The sequence below is a fragment of the Periplaneta americana genome, chromosome 11 (genome assembly GCF_040183065.1).
Source record: "Periplaneta americana isolate PAMFEO1 chromosome 11, P.americana_PAMFEO1_priV1, whole genome shotgun sequence".
NCBI classification, from domain to species: domain Eukaryota; kingdom Metazoa; phylum Arthropoda; class Insecta; order Blattodea; family Blattidae; genus Periplaneta; species Periplaneta americana.
Window position 1 is genome coordinate 133,923,788 of NC_091127.1, and position 18,984 is coordinate 133,942,771.

General features: G+C 33.7%; 1 protein-coding gene across 2 annotated transcripts in view; it reads left to right on the plus strand.

The window, feature by feature from the left end:
* Window positions 1-16,677, plus strand: part of LOC138709353 (nose resistant to fluoxetine protein 6-like) — a 65,853-nt gene extending 49,176 nt beyond the window's left edge. For both annotated transcript variants that reach the window (XM_069840065.1, XM_069840064.1), the window contains exons 9-13: window positions 1,081-1,213; window positions 7,410-7,599; window positions 7,851-7,993; window positions 9,284-9,398; window positions 15,758-16,677. In XM_069840065.1, the coding sequence (XP_069696166.1) occupies window positions 1,081-1,213; window positions 7,410-7,599; window positions 7,851-7,993; window positions 9,284-9,398; window positions 15,758-15,879 (703 nt within the window). In that variant the 3' untranslated portion in view covers window positions 15,880-16,677. The remainder of the gene's footprint in view (window positions 1-1,080; window positions 1,214-7,409; window positions 7,600-7,850; window positions 7,994-9,283; window positions 9,399-15,757) is intronic.
* The last annotated feature ends 2,307 nt before the right edge of the window (window positions 16,678-18,984 follow it).

The following is an 18,984-nucleotide window of genomic DNA, read 5'->3' on the forward strand; positions in this document are numbered from 1 at the left end:
TGTCTTCGGACCAGAATTTGAGGAACTCACGCAAAATGATTTTCGTTCCTATTTACTGCTACGGTCAGTTGTCTTTACAGTTCCCAGAGCGTGAATGAACAGTTGAGGGCTCATTTCGCGTACAGCTTAAAACCTTGCCTTCATGAGTGTTATTTTCCTTAAGACAAGGAAGCTGTGGAAATGAAACAAGCAGAGAAAAGTTATTAACATCATGGGAAGTTTGTGAAAAAAAAAAAAAAATCATACAAAAAATAATTGAATCGGTTATTTAAAAAATTTCGCTATAGGCCTAAGTTTTGAGAAAACTGCAAAAAAAATGCAGTTTATAAATATTGGATTATGTTCTTATCTTTTTAGGGTGAATTTTTTCATTTGAATTGCAATATTTCCAAATATTTTAAAGCAACCTTTAATTACATTTGAGAGCCCAGGGTGCCCTAAAGTTTGTGGACACGTGTTGTTGCTCAAATACAAGAAATATTTGCAGTAAAAAGTATAATACTGTAGTTGGTATTTATTTTGTATGTAAGTTAATGAGCACAAAAGCTATTTAAGTACAGATTTAGTACATAATGTGTTTTGTGATTCATACTACAAAATGAAAAAAAAATTCTAAAACATTTGAAAGTCAAAACACTGATATATTATTGAAGTCCCACACTAAAGCTCCTCAGGTGCGTCATCTCATGTTAAAACTAGGCGAAGGAAATATATCTCCATGAACTCTTTTGATTTCATCCTCTTCAGGAAAATAGTCATGACATCATCACTCAAAATAAGGCAGACATGTCTTCCTTCTCCTACAGATGTGCAAATACATGTATTGTCAGAAATGCAATAAACTCGTTTTGGCTAAAAATAGACCCATACGGTTTCTCAAAACCGATTCAATTGCTAGAATTAAAAAAATAGACAACACAGCTTTCAAATGGATATTTTTCTATCTAATCTCCCTCTATACTCAGATAGCTCATCTTGCCAATAGTAGGATATCTTACTGCTAACATATGAAAATCATTTACGACGTCTTAAGATGAAATTGCTGAAATTAATTAATGTTTACATTCATATCTTTTTCAGAGGACCAGAGTACCAAGCTTGGAATAAGTATCTCTATGTGAAAACCCACACACGATGCGCGCCTTGGTTCATAGGGTTGGGACTTGGCTACTTGCTTCACCACACCAGGAACCGGAATCTGCGGCTAACCAAGGTCAGATTTGTATGCGCATTTTTATAAGATTAAAATAACATTTTATCTGTGTAGCTATTTCTAGACGAGGAAGTAGGTATCTTTCTGAGAATTTAAAATGGGTTTTGCTTCATACACTGGATCGTTCAAAAGTAATGTACCACATCATTTTTAATAACTTCGCATTCCACAAATTTCCTTTTTAAATGAAGGCTAGATACATCATATAAAATCAAATATAATTCCATGCATAATCCCCATTTGTCTCACCGGTATGTTAAGGTTTTGGCACTTGGAAAAAGCATAACTAAACGCGGAACTGTATTTTGAGCAGTGGCGGTGCGTCAATAAGAGCACAAGAGCACGTGAACACCTTGTTTCCATTAATGCACGACTAGTTTTATTATTTAATACCGTATTGGCGTAGTGGGGATGTATAATATCAGGATCGAGTATTTTAAACTTCCCGCATAATCTTGCACAAAATTCATATGTAAACTTGGCAACATCAGTTCACGTACAAGCCGTGCTCTTTTCAAAAAGGTTACAGAAATTTCACTCATGCGCGGGAGAAAATTGTCTTTCGCTGGCCGCTTATGACTCGTCAAGAGCACAAAGCATTAAGTGAACAGTGAATCTATCCTACAGATGTCAGGTGCATCGATGCCTATCGTTTACGTGCTATATCTCGAGGAGAAAATTTAATAAGTCTGTATTTTAGCCTGCAGGTGTCAGCATCTCACTGTCGGAAAGTTTACTTTATGTGGATGTGTGTACAATGCTGCTACGAGAGTGTAGCTTGTGAATTACTATACTTCAGTGTCGGCATATAGCATAGTTTGGCTTTCAAAGACGTGCTGGCTGAATGTGATGGTGGTATGAATTTAAATATATGTATGGTAGTGTATATTATTTAAGAATAATATTTACTGGCATGTATTTATAGTAATCAATCTATGCGAATGGGATTACAGTACTGGTATAGGCTATAGTGTATCAGTGTGTTGTGAATCAAAATACTGTATATTAATGAACACACGCTTTTGTAAATTGTTTTATGTATTAATTTTTAACAAACGTAAACAATGAGCTCTGTTCAAGTAATTTTGAAGAGTAAAGAACTGGGTAAACTGGCTTTCCAGGAAAAATTGGAAATAAAAAGACTAGGTTTCATTATTATTATTATTATTATTATTATTATTATTATTATTATTATTATATGTCGTTTTGAATTTATATACGGTTTTTTCGACAGTGAAACATTGGAATCATGACATTTCATATTAGGCTAAAAACGTACGATTTGAAATTCTCTTCGATTTTGGAACACAAAATTGTGAACACACATAATATTTTATCACGAGGCGCCACTGATTTTGAGCCACTTCAAATAGTAACCAGCACGAAGAAAATTTTATCCTAAAAGTTTGCTCGACGACGGTAGTCTTTGGATTTACCAAAATAGATGATAACGCGATGACTCGACATCAGAACTCTATAGCAACTAGAAATGAAAGATGGAGAAAACGAGACTAACAGCGCCCGCAAAGCCGAAAACCCGCACGACAATGTTGTATTACGTCTCGTCCTTGACGTAAAGACTGGTTGCGAGTGTTTCGAGGCTCGATATTGATGAGTCCCGACATTCCGAAGTTAAGTAGCCTTGAATCGCCACAGTTGTTTATACTTGACTGAACTTTTATCTAATTTGGCAACTATTATATATGTATAAACAATCAAGTAGCCTGTTTGAAACATCTCTACCTTTCAGTGTACAATAATCCGTTCCCCAGTCTTTATTTAATTACTACGCCCTTATTAAAATGCTAGAAAATTTATTTTCTTATGTTTAAGATCAAGTGTGCAATCTCAAGTAAAAAAATATTAATGCCATGTTTTATGTTTCTTAGAAATGCAAATTTATTTGGGAATTGTTTTTTTTTATTTATATAACACAGGTAATATCATATAATAGATAACTAAGATACTGTGCTGTTTTGTCTTTTTATTTCACTCAAACATTTATGTTAGTTATTTCAATGATGTATGTTATTCAAAGTTACGAAAGGTTTCCACTCCGAATGCTATTCCGAGAATGACGAGCCGAGACTCGAAAGGCAAATGCAGCGAACACAGCGAGCAAGAGCGGCAGTTAGTTTTGTTCATCTCTTATGGCATTACTAACCAGCTCAATTTTATGATCGCCTCCAGAGTTTGAGAACTGACATATGAATTGACATTCAGCATCAGAGCACCTTCCATTGACTGATATAAGCCAACACGGCGCAACCTAGGTATACTTCGTTTCGTAATGTCTGATAGAAGATGTGGGCCTAAACATTACCGGTAGAGGAAGAGAGAAGTATAATTGCTATTCAACTAGTGGCAGAAATCTCATTCCACGCTTGACTTGAAGTTGGGCGGTCTGAAGCAGTCTACCCCCGACCAACTTCAAGGCAAGGGTGGAATGAGACCTCTGCTATTGGTTGAATAGCAATTATACTTCTCTCCTTCTCTGCTGGAAATGTTTACTTCTCCTGTCAGACATTATGGAACGAAGTATAGACTAAGTTTCTTGACGCCCAATTACAGGTCTTGTAATTTACTATCATTTCCTTTCGGATAAATGTCTACAAGAAGAAGGTTCATAACTTCACAGAAATCGTCAAGATATTTCACACCGAATGTCGAAATTGTAATTCCTCCTTCCATATAAAATTCAAGCAACATCGTTGTCTTGTGCTGGCAATGAAAAGTGGTTCAAAAACACAAGTTAGAAATTCTAATAGACTGACAAGATAGCACAAAGTTATTAGAGAGACGAGAGTTGTGTACATAATACTTGTTAAGTACGTACAGTTGTCAAAAGAAAAAGTGGCCGCTCTCCAGAAGCAAAGTTCCCTTCGGGTATCTTCGCTACAGTTCGGACCCAGGCGATGTTACATGTTGTTATATCACTTGCGTGATATCTACAGTTATAATTAAAGTATTATTTATGTTACTTGATAGCGTAATGGTAGCGTTCTGGCCTCTTATTCGTGAGGTCCTGCGTTCGAATACAGCCTCATGCTCTTTATGTTATTTTTTTGTTTTGTTTTTAAGAGAGAGATACAAAATATTTGCTCCTTTCCCTTTTATAATTATTTCAGTAATTAACATCAGGTTCATGAATGTATTATGCCATGCCTTTATCATTACTTATGACATTATGGCTGCAAATGGAAAGAAAAAAATATTTTGTTCTCAACAAAAATATATTTCGTGGCATAAACAAAAGAAACTTACTGGCGTCTGCCTTAGAACATTCAAACGATTAATCGTTCAAAAAACAAAACAAAAAGCTACGATTCAATATATTTAATCTATCTTTCCCACATCTGAATCACATCTTGCATTGGATTATTTTTTTACGACGCTTTATCAACATCTTGGTTATTTAGTGTCTGAATGAGAGGAAGGTAATAATGCCGGTGAAATGAGTCCGCTGTTCAGCACCGAAAGTTACCCGGTATTCTTGCAGTCGAGTGGGCATAGAATCGACTAGAGTCTTTTCAAATAACTACTATTCTCAGCCACGACAATCCAAGCATCCTGGACATACATAAGCGTTCTGCCCATGGGCAGATCTTTCACTGCAAACCCAGCATTCTCCTATCTTTCATATTTTCTGTCTTCCTCTTAGTCTCCGCACATGATCCACATATCTTAATGTCGTCTATTATTTGATATCTTCTTCTGCCTCGAACTCTTCTCCCGTTCACCATTCCTTCCAGTGCAACCCTCAGTAGGCAGTTTCTACTCAACCAGTGACCCAACCAATTCCTTTTTCTCTTCCTAATCAGTTTCACCATCGTACTTTCTTCATCCACTTTTTCCAACACAACTTCATGTCTTATTCTGTCTGTTCACTTCACACGTTCCATTTTTCTCCACATCCACATTTCAAATGCTTCTATATGTTTCTCTTCATTTCATCGTAATGTCCATGTTTTTTCCCCCATACAGTGCCACACAAAACACTTCACTAATCTGTTCCTTAGTTCTTTTTCCAGAGGTCGCAGAAGATGCTTCTTTTTCTGTTAAAAGCTTCCTTTGCTAATGTTTGCCGTTTTTCTTGGGAGGGATAATTGTGTTAACTTCCCGTTGCTTTCCACACACCACTGTCCCTTTCGAATCTTAATAGATTCTAGGGGGCCCAAACGTGGCGGTGAAGAGAGTGGATTTGACTAATTGGGCCCTCCGGATTTCACCGAAATTCACCACAAGGGTTAAATATTACTTCTATCAGGATTTTTGACCCGATCAGATACCGGGAAATCCCAATTAGCCTTTGTCTCCCGCATCCTGGACGAACTTCTACAAATCATCAGAAAATCTTAGAGGGGAAATGGGCCAATTTTTCCGCAAATGTTTCTTTACTTGTGCCCTCGTAGTTCAGTCGGAAGAACGTCGGAATTTTGATATAACGTCTGAGGTTCAATTCCTCGTCACTCCTTTTCATTTTATCGTGTTTGAAGATAATATAATGTAATACAGTAATGTAAAAAGAAAAAACTAACACCAGTATTATGCAACTGTATTGTTCTAAACCTAATATTAAATTTATGTTATTTATGTCGCTAAAGAACGATAACAGAATATAAATGATAAATTGAATATTATTTATATCGCTAACAACGATAACAGAATATAAATAACTTCAATATTATTTATACAGGATCACTAAAGAACGATAACATAATATAAATGATAAATATCGGTTTGTTTAATTAATATAAGATATTATATATAATTAATTATTTAAATAAAATTACCTATTTTACAAAGAAAAATAGTTATTTATATTACAATAATTTCTTATATAAATTCAGAGTATTTATATCGCGAAAGAACGATAACAGTATATTAATGGTAACTTGAATATTATTTATAACGCGAAAGAACGGTAGCAAAATACAAATTATAATTTGAATATTATTTATATCGCTAAAGAACGATTAAAAAATAAAATGAAAACTTGAACAAGGCCCGAACTCCCAACCTTTCAAGCATTAAGCGAGCACTCTGCCGCTGGTCTACGAGACGCAGATATGAAATAATTCCATAGTTCCGGAACTGCTTCTACAAGGACATGTATCGTGTAACATCGCCGTGACCCGAAGTGGACTTAGAACATTTTCGCTGTTCACGAGTGCGGCCAGTTTTTTTTTTTTTTTTTTTTTGGCAACTGTACGTAAATGCGCATTTTAATGACAAATACATTGACTTTTAAGATAATACAATAACTTTTATCAATTAGTTAACTATGTACTCTGAAAACAATAATTACTTTTAAAAACATGCAAAAGTATCTTATTTAAAAAAAATCAATCTTATTGGTACGGTACTAATTATATAATTAAGAACCCAATATCAAAGCAAAATATTTGGTTTAATCACTTAGATTGTGTAATTTCCTAATTAAATTTCAATGTTCCAGAAATTGAAGTTCAGAAATGTTTTCATTTGATTGGTTCAACCAAAGGAATGCATTTAATGAAGTAAGGAAAGATAGTACGAAGCCTATTTTAATATTTTATAAAGCTTATTTTAATATATGAATTTGAATTTGAAGTTCGATAAAAGACATAAGAATATTAATAAGAGATCTTAAAATGAACATGAAAGAAATGAGTAGCTTAATATCAAAGACGGACATCTGACCTCAATCGAAATTTAGATAGCTGTGGTTTTTTATACAATTTTTTATGCTCTTTACAGTTATAGTGAAACCATAAGCTTATGCAAACTCTAACACTACATTTATAAAATAAATTGTGTTAAATATTACAAAGAACACTGTGAATTAAAAAATTGCCTCTAGATCAAAACTATGGAGACGACAGATGTCCGTCTTTGATATTAAGCTACTCAAATATAAACATCAGAAACCATTAAAATATCACATTATAGGAGTAATAAATATAAAAAATATACGTGTGTATAGCGAAAACGATAGCAAATCAAATTGTAAAATAGAATATGAAAATAGAGATCGTAAGGTAGAAAAGATGCTGAAGAGGTGTAGGGATTATTTATGAGATTGAACAGACATGTTACGTAATTCTTATCGATTTTAGGAGCAATGACGATGAAGATGAGGATGGGGATGAGAAAGATGAAGCAAATCATATTGACAAAAACATAATCCTTACTTCCTTATGTCTTAATGTTTCAGCTCCAAATATCTGCAGGCTGGTTATTGACTGCGGTGGCCCTTCTGGGTTCTCTCTTTGGTTTGCTACCCTTTCAGCAGCCTGATTATGCATTCAATAACTTAGAGACATCGATATATAGCGGTCTGCACCGACCCGTATGGACCTTGGGCGTGGCGTGGCTCATCTTCGCCTGCGTGTCGGGTTACGGAGGTAAAGACGCTTACGCGAAATTAAAAGAAAACACTTTCATCATATTTCTGTCATGTGTTTAATTTCAAATGGGACAAGTAGACACGAAATTCCATAACAAGTTTTTCAGGAAAATGTAAAATTTCGCACATTTGGCTGTATTTATTGTTGATGATTAGGATTGTGATAATGATTAAAGCTGTGGACGAGTATGTGGTCCATAGTATCTGTTCGAAATACAGCCTGACACTTCGCTTGCAATTAACTTTTAGGCCCGGTTAATTCCTTCTTGTCGTGGAAAGGGTTCCATCCATTCAGCCGTCTCTCTTACTGCATCTACCTCGTGCACTACTTGTTCCTCATGGGCCGCCAGATGACCATCAGGACGCCCGTGTATCTAAGTCACATGGATTTGGTAAGTCTTCCGAGCAATTTTCAACTAGAGGATACAAAGTACATCCATTACATTATGAGACCGCATGTTCCTGCTCTTTCAATTATTCATTTAAACGTTCAAGAATTTTTTTTTCGAAAAATCTGTAAATATCATGGCTAAATTAAAACCACAATTTTCATGCAAGTCATGATTGAATATAAAAATTATAAATAAATATAAATACTGAAGTAAAGGAGGGCATACGTAGAGAGATAACAAAATATTAATTAGTTAGTAAGTAGAAAATCAAAATTAAAATATAAATGTTGTGCATACATTTTATCTTTCCACACTCGAGAAGGTAGGGTGGAAGCAGCAGTGCAGAGCGAGCTGTCCATATGCGAGTGTGGAAAGATAAAAAGTATGCGCTGTATATACAGCATGAACAATAAGTATGGAATATCCTTATTAACTTCTTAAATTTTAATTTTACAAAAAAAAAGTTTCATACAAAAACTGTTGGAGATAAACCATACAGTATGATATCAGTGTTCGAAAGTAGTTATTGAGGCATACAGGGTAACAGTAATGTTAATTTTTTAATGGCATCCTATATTAAAATTTATATATTCCGAATCTCCATTACATTTTACGTACGAATGTGTAGAAATGTTACCCATTCACTCGTTTCTTGTCTTTTAACTATTTATTAAACTTCTTTCGTGGACTTCAAACTTGAGACAAATAAGTATCCAAAATCATGCTGAGCAGGCCGTAAAACTAAACGAAACACTATTACTGACGAAATTTTACAACAGATGCTCAAAATGAGAACCATTCACGACAAACAATGTCACAATCTATCACGAAAGCAGTTCATTGTCTTTCTCACAGTTACATGAAGCTTGTAGAGTATGACATAAATTTTTACCACTGTCAATATTTATATGAACTCTCTAGTAATACAAGTATTTATCTCTAAAATAGGCCTATAAATAATTATTACTTCGAATGAAATTGTTCGGAAGAACTGTGGGTATAGATGGAGAGGCGAAATCTGGAATGTGAACTGTGCGAGAAGATAAAGAATGACCTTTCAAAAAGAGAGTTTTTTAATGATGGTTAATATTACATGAATCTACCGATACGTAATTTCATCTCAGACTAAAACCTATCTTCCCCCTCCATACCCATTGGTGACATAGCCACGATACATTATAAGATCACAGGACAGATCTTGTCTCCCCTATTGTATTTATTCACCTAGTTTGAAGTGATATTCATTTATCGAATACAACTTTCTGGATAACGTTTGATTTCTCCCTCTAGGTGACACAGTTCTTCGGCGAGATGGTCTTCACTATCATACTGGCTGCCATATTGTCGCTGGTGTTCGAGTCTCCATTTATAGTGATCGAGAGACTTATCTTTAGTAGGCCTAAGGGTGAGTTCCAAATAGTTTATGCATTAACGAGCATCGTGCTTCAATGTTGTATTAACTTCAGTATGGTTCACTTTGATTCCTCGGTACTCATAATCGAATTTTTGTATGCTGATACTTTCGAAAATAATGTATATTATATTTTTAAATTTCACTAAATGCAGTCCATACACTTGATCTATAAATACTGTGTCCTCAAAATGCGTCGCGCACTGCAACATACAAATTTAAATCTAATAGAGACAGATCAGAACTCTGCAGATGTGGCAAGACCGTTTCCAAAATGTTGATGGCATCCTACTGTCGTTATGCTGAAGTAGAGTAAATATAGCTATAAATCAATGATTGATAGGCTTACCTATGGTTTCAAGGAAGACTAGGTCCTTGTGCAAAGTTAGTCTTAAATTTGACTCGCTTAAATATATATATATATATATATATATATATATATATATATATATATATATATATATATATATATATATATAGACACACACACGATCACAACACTCCTCAATATTATCCATTCCCTCCCACCGAACATCCTCATATTCAACTTCTTTCACTGTGGCTGTTCCTCGATTTTGGAATTCCCTATCGAGTAATGTCAGGGATTGTCAGACATCAAACCAATTTAAGAATAGGCTAACGAAATATTATTCTAACAATTCTTGTTAACAATAATAGCTGTTTTCAGGTTTCTCAATGTTTAATGGTTATATATACCACAGATAAATATCTAAATTATCTCATTATTATTATTATTACTATTATTATTATTACTACTACTACTACTACTACTACTACTACTACTACTACTACTACTATTATTATTATTATTATTATTATTATTATTATTATTATTATTATAACTATTTCTTACCAATGTTTTCACACTAACATTAGTTATCCAACTTTCATTATTTACTTTCATGTTGTTTTATGGTCTAGATATTAATGTAATAACTATGTAAGCAATTGTATTCAATTAGAATTAGAGTCTGGCTGGGCGGAAGAGAAGGCCTACTGGCCTTAGCTCTGCCAAATTAAATAAATAAATAAAATTAAAAATTATATATAACATTTTTTTATTTAATACTCAAGTACTGAAGTCAAAGGATTTCGAATAGTTAGCAATTGAATTTATAATTCCTAAAATCTTCAGATTCTTTATCACACTATGTAGACCTTCGATTTCAGCTAATGTTTTCTATTACCTTGCTACATTAAAACTATATTAGAGATTTAAATGAAATGCATATTTTTTTTGCATTTACCATAACGAGAATATAGTTTATGATACGCAGTATAATTTTGTCATACGCAATAAAATTGTACAAATTTTCTTTTAATTTAATAATTACAAGTCAATTCATGTTTTATGGAATATTATTATTTAAAATTATATATATAATATATATATATATATATATATATATATATATATATATATGAAAATAATTGAAAGTGACGAATTTCCCAGATTGACTAAAATGATTTTCTTCTTCAATTTTGGAACGGTCGATCAACTCGCACTTTACATATATGCTGCTTTAAATTAGATGTGATCAGTATTTGAACTGAAGAAGAGGAATGGAAGGCATTTCCACTCTCCTGAATTTTTCCACAACTTCTGCATTCCTGTGTTCATTTCCAACCGTGGATAGAAATTTCCCTTTCTTAATATACGTTTTAATATTATTAGTATCACACCGACCTGAATATTTTTCCTGAAATTAATTTCATGTCCGAAAACTTAATTTAATATTCTGTGCGGTGCCCAAAACTTTCTCTCCTCTGAAGAAGTTATCTTTCAATATAAAATTAGAATATTAAAACAATTTAGACAGTGTCTTTTATTAGAACTATGCCAGAAATATTGTGTGTTCGTTGTTTTCATAATGCTATTTTGCAATTGATTTCTGAATTATTTTGGTAATTTCCTAGTACCCGGTACTTATTACATAGGTCGTTTTTGTGTTTACACAGTCGTTCCTTTCTGAAAAGAAAAACGATAAAAATATTTTCTTTTGTCGGAAATGAACTAAAACCTAAACTAAACTAACCTAACCTAAGAACACATTATTATAGATAACGATAAAAATATTTTCTTTTGTCGGAAATGAATTACAACCTAACCTAACCTAACCTAACCTAAGAACACATTATTATAGATAACGATAAAAATATTTTCTTTTGTCGGAAATGAACTACAACCTAAACTAAACTAAACTAACCTAACCTAACCTAACCTAACCTAAGAACACATTATTATAGATAACGATAAAAATATTTTCTTTTGTCGGAAATGAACTACAACCTAAACTAAACTAACCTAACCTAACCTAACCTAAGAACACATTCAAAAATATATTACAAACTGACTAGAATCACATCTAGTAACAAACTATTAAAATTCTTTTCAGAAAGGAGCCACTGTGTAAACATAAAAACGACCTATGTAACGAGTACCAGGTACTAGGAAACTACCATTATTTTGTGTCTATTAAGGCATAACGTAGGATAGAAAGCGTTATAATGGTACCAGAAATCCAAAATACCATTACAAGTGTCACAGTAATCAAAATGTACGTTAACAACAGCATAAACAACAAAAACGATAATAATAATAATAATAATAATAATAATAATAATAATAATAATAATAATAATAAATACTTAACAATAAACTTTAAAACCAAATATCTTGCAATTGATATAAATACTTAAAAAAGAAAATACAAATGGAAAAAAATATATATGGCAACGCGAAATGTTTCATCCGTCTGCATTTTTATCAATTCGAACATTGGATGTGATGAAAGTAAATGACAACAGAATGGAACATGTAGTACAGTACAAAGTACATACTGTAGCCCACTTGTTTATTTTTGTCCCCTGTTACGACTAAATAAAACTTGATTCAAACATTACTAACCATAACATTTCGAAGTACAGAATCACTTTGTTGCTACTCTCTTCTAGCTTGTATCTTCTTTAGAACAGAACAGCCTCCTTGTTCTCGCTTATGGTCATCATATCACTTGCATTGAATACGAACTGATTACGCAATTTCTAATTATTTAGCCGAAGTATTCACATCCGATTCTAATAATATTCACTGAAGAGAACGGCAGCTACTCAATGCTTGAGTCTCCCCTCCCTACGTAGCCATCAGTCAGTAGCCAATCCCCGCACAACTCCACCAACATACCTCACTCGTGTATAACAGGGTGATTCAGAAGGTTATGTCAACCCCCACTCAGGTATGAATAACTCTATTACAGAGTGAATCAGGAAGTTATGTCAATATATTAGGAGGATACGGAATTGCTCATTTACCCTCATACGGGTATGAATAACACTATTACAGGGTGATTCATGAGGTTATGTTTTTATTTTATTTTATTGGGTTATTTCACGACGCTTTATCAATGTCTACTGTAGGTTATTTAGCGTCTGAATGAAATGAAGGTGATAATGCCGGTGAAATGAGTCCGGGGTCCAGCACCGAAAGTTACACAGCATTTGCTCGTATTGGGTTGAGGTAACTTGCCCCGACCGCGATTCGAACCCGGGCCATCTGGTTTCGCGGCCAGACGCGCTGACCGTTACTCCACAGGTGTGGACAGCTTATGTTAATACAATAGGAGGTTAGAGAACTGCTCATTTACCCTCACACAGGTATGAATCAGAGTTTAAGCCACAGTCGCATTTCTCACATTTTGCTACTCGACTTCTAAAAATGCAACAAACTTTCAATGTAAATGTGCAAAAATGCGACAACCACATTGGACTTCAGAAACGAAGATTTTTTTATTTTTTTAGTAGGTTATTTTACGACGCTTTATCAACATCTTAGGTTATTTAGCGTCTGAATGAGATGAAAGTGATAATGCCGGTGAAATGAGTCCGGGGTCCAGCACCGAAAGTTACCCAGTATTTGCTCATATTGGGTTGAGGGAAAACCCCGGAAAAAATCTCAACCAGGTAACTTTCCCCGACCGGGAATCGAACCCGGGCCACCTGGTTTCGCGGTCAGATGCGCTGACCGTTACTCCACAGGTGTGGACGAAACGAAGATGGTAATGGAGAAAATGAAATCAGAGATGTGTTTGAACTAATCTGAATTTAAATGAAATGCTAATGGCATGGGCAATGTTCAAAAATATTTTATCAATAGATGTTCAGAATTAGATTTCAAAGAGTTGGTGCAATTCATGTAAGTTTAATTTAAATTTCTTCTAATTGATTTATATAATTCCATCGCATACTGTAAATTGTGAGCGAGGATTTAGTTGCATGAATCTTGTAAAAACTGGAATTAGAAACCGCCTTTCAGTAAAAAGAGTTAGCACTCTCATAACGATAAATATTGAAGGGCCTATTAGTAAAAAATTGTAATGTTTAGAGTGCCCATAAAATAACGTATTTTAATGTGATGTAAATTCAGCAGTAATTGATTCTAAACATACCTACGTGTAATGATTTCCTCACATAAGTATATCTAGAGTGTGGTAAGATGGATCGAAAGTAATAAAACTACAAGAAGCAAATTAAATAACTTTTTGTTCCTGCATACTTGATTAATTTTATCTTTATGTAGAACTATTTATAATATTGCACAAGACTTTCGCAATTTGCACAAATATAATTTTTCATTGGTGCAGTTTTACGACAATTATTTATTTTCTAGCTTAAACCCTGGTATGAATAACACTATTACAGGGTAATTAATGAGATTATGTCAACACATTAGGAGGTTAGAGAATTGCTAATTTATAACAAGGAATGTAAATACACATTGCTTTTGTTAAGCACGTTTTCAAGCTATATTCCTAATGACTTTTATTATTATTTAGAAGAAATATAACTTGAGCTGTAAGAACAAATTTGTAGGAAAATAATAATGAAATCAAATAATAATAACAAAAAAACCTAGCAAATCTTTATACTTTCTGTTAATGTTGTAATTGTCCACATCCAGCTCTATAAATTAATAACGAAATTTTCGTTTGCTTGCACCAAATAATAGAGGTAAAATAAAAAAAAATACATTTCTTGTTCCAAATCATCACCCCTTTCATCTCTCACTGTAATGACACAAACTTTTGAATCAGCTTGTATAAAAATAATTAGGCCTACATTTAATACTCACGCTTTTTGGAAGAATTGACAATTGAAACGAGTAAGCCCACATTCCAGGATGAAGTGAATTATAGATACTAAATGCAACAAAATTATGGAGCTCATTTACCTGTCCAGAGCTGTGAGTATGTATTTTTCTTAATTATCATTGTGTGTGTGGAATTATTATACATAGATCACAAAAATTTCTCACGCTAATAGCATCTTTTATGGGCTTTCATTGGTATATAAGTTATCAATTAAGATTAATTGTTGTGAAAAAAAAAAAACAATAAATTTTGCACATTTTTTCCTATAGACTAATTTCATAGCAATATATTTTCTCAAAACTCTTAAATCGGGTTATTATGAACTTAAATTGTAATCTGCAACTAACATAGAGAAGCAATAATTTTATTTACACTTTTCGAAGTTTAGTACTAAAAACCATTTCTATCACATATTTCCCATCGATAGTGGTTACTTGACATAGCATCCCACTTACTGTGGTTCAATATATGAAGAGTCCACTGCAAGAATGATGGATGTCATTTGGAATACATTTTGCAGGAGAAGCAATTGAAAGTTTGAAATGCTTAGCGTTCAAAGCTTAACTGTGATTTTCCGACCATTACTGGACAATGACTATCAGTGTTAATGCCATATAACTCTGTATGTACATTCTATATGTCTTAATCTATGCACTGACAGTCTTGGTTCATTTTCGACAAGAAAGTGACATCAATCATTCTTGCTGTGGACTCTTCATATGTGATCTCCAGAGGAGAATGTGTGTACAAAATGTCATGCAAATTGAATCATTGTTTTTTGAGAAATACTGTTTTCTGTAAAACCCTATGGAAAGATATATTTTTATATTTTATTGCCTTCTTATTCACAACTAATCTTAAACATATAAATGGTTTATATATCAAAAGAAGCCTATGGGATGTTCTATTAATGCGCAAAATTTTTCTGATTCATGTAAAATATTTTCATAAATATTGTTAAATAAGAAGAATGCATTCTCGCAGCTCTGGATAGGTGTATGAGCTCTTTAATATAATTCACAAAATCTTTTCGAAATAGTTGGTATCAAAAAGTGAACCTATATTGCTGTTTAGTTTAGTCACTGATATTTTTCAGTATAACAATAATTTCGCTTTGCAATCATGCAACAATAAAGTAAAAAATAACTTAATTAACTTAGTGTTCATGTTATTTTTATGTTTTAGATGGAAAGGGGAAGACCACTGTTGCAACCAACATCCCGGAAAACCAATCTGCTGAAAAAGGCAATGTGAACCAGGCTTTCACGATAGATGTCACAGATAAGCCAAGCCCACAGTCTGGATAGTAGAATTTTTCTCTAGGACTAATGAAGATCAAGTTCCATCCTAAGATTCTCATTTCATATGGGAAGAGAATATACAGAAATACGAAAAGCAAAACGCACCGTAAGCTTATACAGAAGAATAAGAAAAAAAGGAAAAAGTGAAGAAGAACATTGAAATACTGATAGATTTCGATAGAATATTAACGTGGCTCATACATTGTAGATCAGTATTTTTCAAACTTATTTTTATTATTATTATCATCACGATCATCGTCATCCACTAGTTTGGACTAGCTGTCCGTTCCCATTATTTTCGACATCTTTTATTCGGTACCATATTTTTATTTTCTTGTGGAGGATTGAGAAATTTTTTTCTAGCCGCTTTCAACATACGTATAGTCTTAAAGTGTTCTATATCTTTCTGTCGCATTCATGGCGCTTGTGATTGGGTCATTACATTACAATCTAGTTATAATTCCTATGTAGAATCTAGTCATATAACGAATTTCATTTTAGTAAATTATATTCGCCCTACGTAACGCCCCACTAAAAAAACTGTGCCATAAAGATTATATATATTTCTTCATATGATTCCTCATATCAGTATCAGTCACAAGTAATATTCCTGCTTTTAGTTTCATTTCTTGAAGTATCATGTACAAGGAAAACGGAAATGAACTGTGGAACATAGAATAAGATAAAACTTCAATTTTATGCATTGAACACAGATTAAGATATATTTCAATTGTCATAATATGTACGATTTAAATAAATACATTTAAATAAATTCCCTGATGCTATTTTTCAATTCTTTCGAGGTATACACTTTATTTTTAAATTCCCCATAGATAAGGCCACTAGAGATTAGATCGGGGGATCGAAGGGGCCATTCATTCTCATAACCCTATCCTCGAACATTATGAATTTCGTAAGTAGAAAAGTTGTTTGTATGTGCTGTCGCAGAATCATGTTGGAAAAAGACAAAAGCACGTTTCCGCTCCGTCAACTCAACGAAAAACGGACGCAAATTCATTTCATATAATTTCGTAATTAATATTTTGTTTTAAAAATGGGTCATATTATTCTCTCACCACTTATGGCGCACCATACTTCTATTCGAGCTCTTTCGCCAATATTTTCTGTCGTTTTTGTGAGGATTATAAATTAACATAACATATTCAAATATAATGGGAATCTCTGGCCTTGTTGTCAGTATTTCATAAGAGAAGTAAGCTAAACATATAACAAGGAAGAATTATGCAAGGGAAATCAGAAACTCGTGTCAGGAATAAAACCTATGTACTTCAACTGGAGATACTAACATTGTCTGTTTCTTTATGCCCTTCTCTGTCTTTTCATCTTTCTATAATTATCTGTCTCTCTCTTCTTGTTTCCTTTTGTCTCTTACTATCTGCAGCTCTGTCTATATCCGTCTCCCACTATATCTCTGTCTCTATCCGTCTCATTGAGTCTCTCCCTGTCTCTGCCCTCTTTGTCTCTCTACTTTCCTGTCTTTCTTTATTCCTCAATTTATCTGCAGCTCTCTCTCCCTCAGTCTCATTCTGTCTCTTTCTAGCGCTCTCCCTTCATCTCTTTCTTTCTGTCTCTCGCCATCTCTCTGTGTATTCATTTACTTAGTAAAGAATTAAACTGCTGACATCATGTCTCTCTATTTGTCTGTATATGTCTATGTAAGTGTGTTCTCTCTCTGTCTCCCTCCTTCTGTCTCCTGATGTCTCTTTGTGTCTGTCTCTCTCTATCCTTCTCTATATCCCACTACCTGTATGTCTCTCTCTAATGCTCTCTGTTTCTCACTCTTTCTCTCTTTCTGTCTCATTGTGTCCGTTTTTCTGTCTCACTTTGCCGCTATCTGTCTGTCTCTATCCTTCTTTCTATCTTTACCCCTCTGTCTCTGTCTGTATGTCTATCTCTGAAGCTCTCTGTTTCTCTCTATATCTATGTTCTCTCTGTTTCTCTTCCTGTCTTACTGTGTCTCTCTATAGCGCTATCTGTCTCTCTCTATCCTTCTGTCTATCTTTATCCCTCTGTCTCTCTGTCTGTATGTCTATCTCTGAAGCTCTCTGTTTCTCTCTATATCTATGTTCTCTTTGTTTCTCTTCCTGTCTCACTGTGTCTCTTTCTGGCTAATTAATTTAGGTATCGAATTTGAGATTAATTTAACTTTCAAACCCCACATTTTAACAATTGGGCTATTCCATGTCAAATCAACACAAAAAAGTAGACTTTTCAACCCGACCACCTCAGATTTTCATTAAATTTGGTGGGATGGTAAAGAACCTTAAGTTAATTAATTATGTAAAATTTTAGCCCTCAATAATGCACAATGTCCATACAGCAATTCAGTCAATATGAGAAAAAATGTAAAAATGTTGCATACTATGTCAACAAAAATAATTCATAACTTCTCTTCTAATTGAGGTAGAATATTAAACTTGGGCTTATTTTAAAGCTAAGGAATCATACTTTTCAATAAAAATAGGTTTGCGTCAAAGTATCGAATGCTTTATTGAATGGTCACGTGTAACACATTTTAACATTGAATATCTAAAAATGCGTCACACAAATTATTTCGCGAAAAATATATGTTATAGAGGTAAGAGCATTCTCCCCTTGGTGTATGTTTCATTTTGGGAACGTTTAAGGAATATCAGTAAAAAAAAATATATCAATGCCTTGGTTTGTAGCACTGAAACCCATCTTACACCAACACTGCATGCGTGCGAGTTCGTACTTATCTGATTATCTGCGTCGTCGATCTGTCAGACCGTCATGAGTGGCAGTTTATGCAGTCTTCAATTTATACAAAACGTGCGATCTGTTTCAAGTGCACTGTCGTTAGTTTTTGTAGTATGTGGTAGTTTTGTGGGATGTAATGGAGTCGCGTTTTAAGTTATAGGCCTATATTTGCTGCAATCCCTTCGAGAAATCAGGGTATTGTAATTGGTGGGAAAAATTTAAGGAGTGTTACATCGTGGATGCTTAATGTATTTCCTGATTTAAACAGGAACAAAAGATGTGCACTATGTGTCGCAAAGGAATAAAAATATAATATGATGCTATTACGCAGAATCCTCAGAATGACTCTAGTCATGAAGAATACGTCGA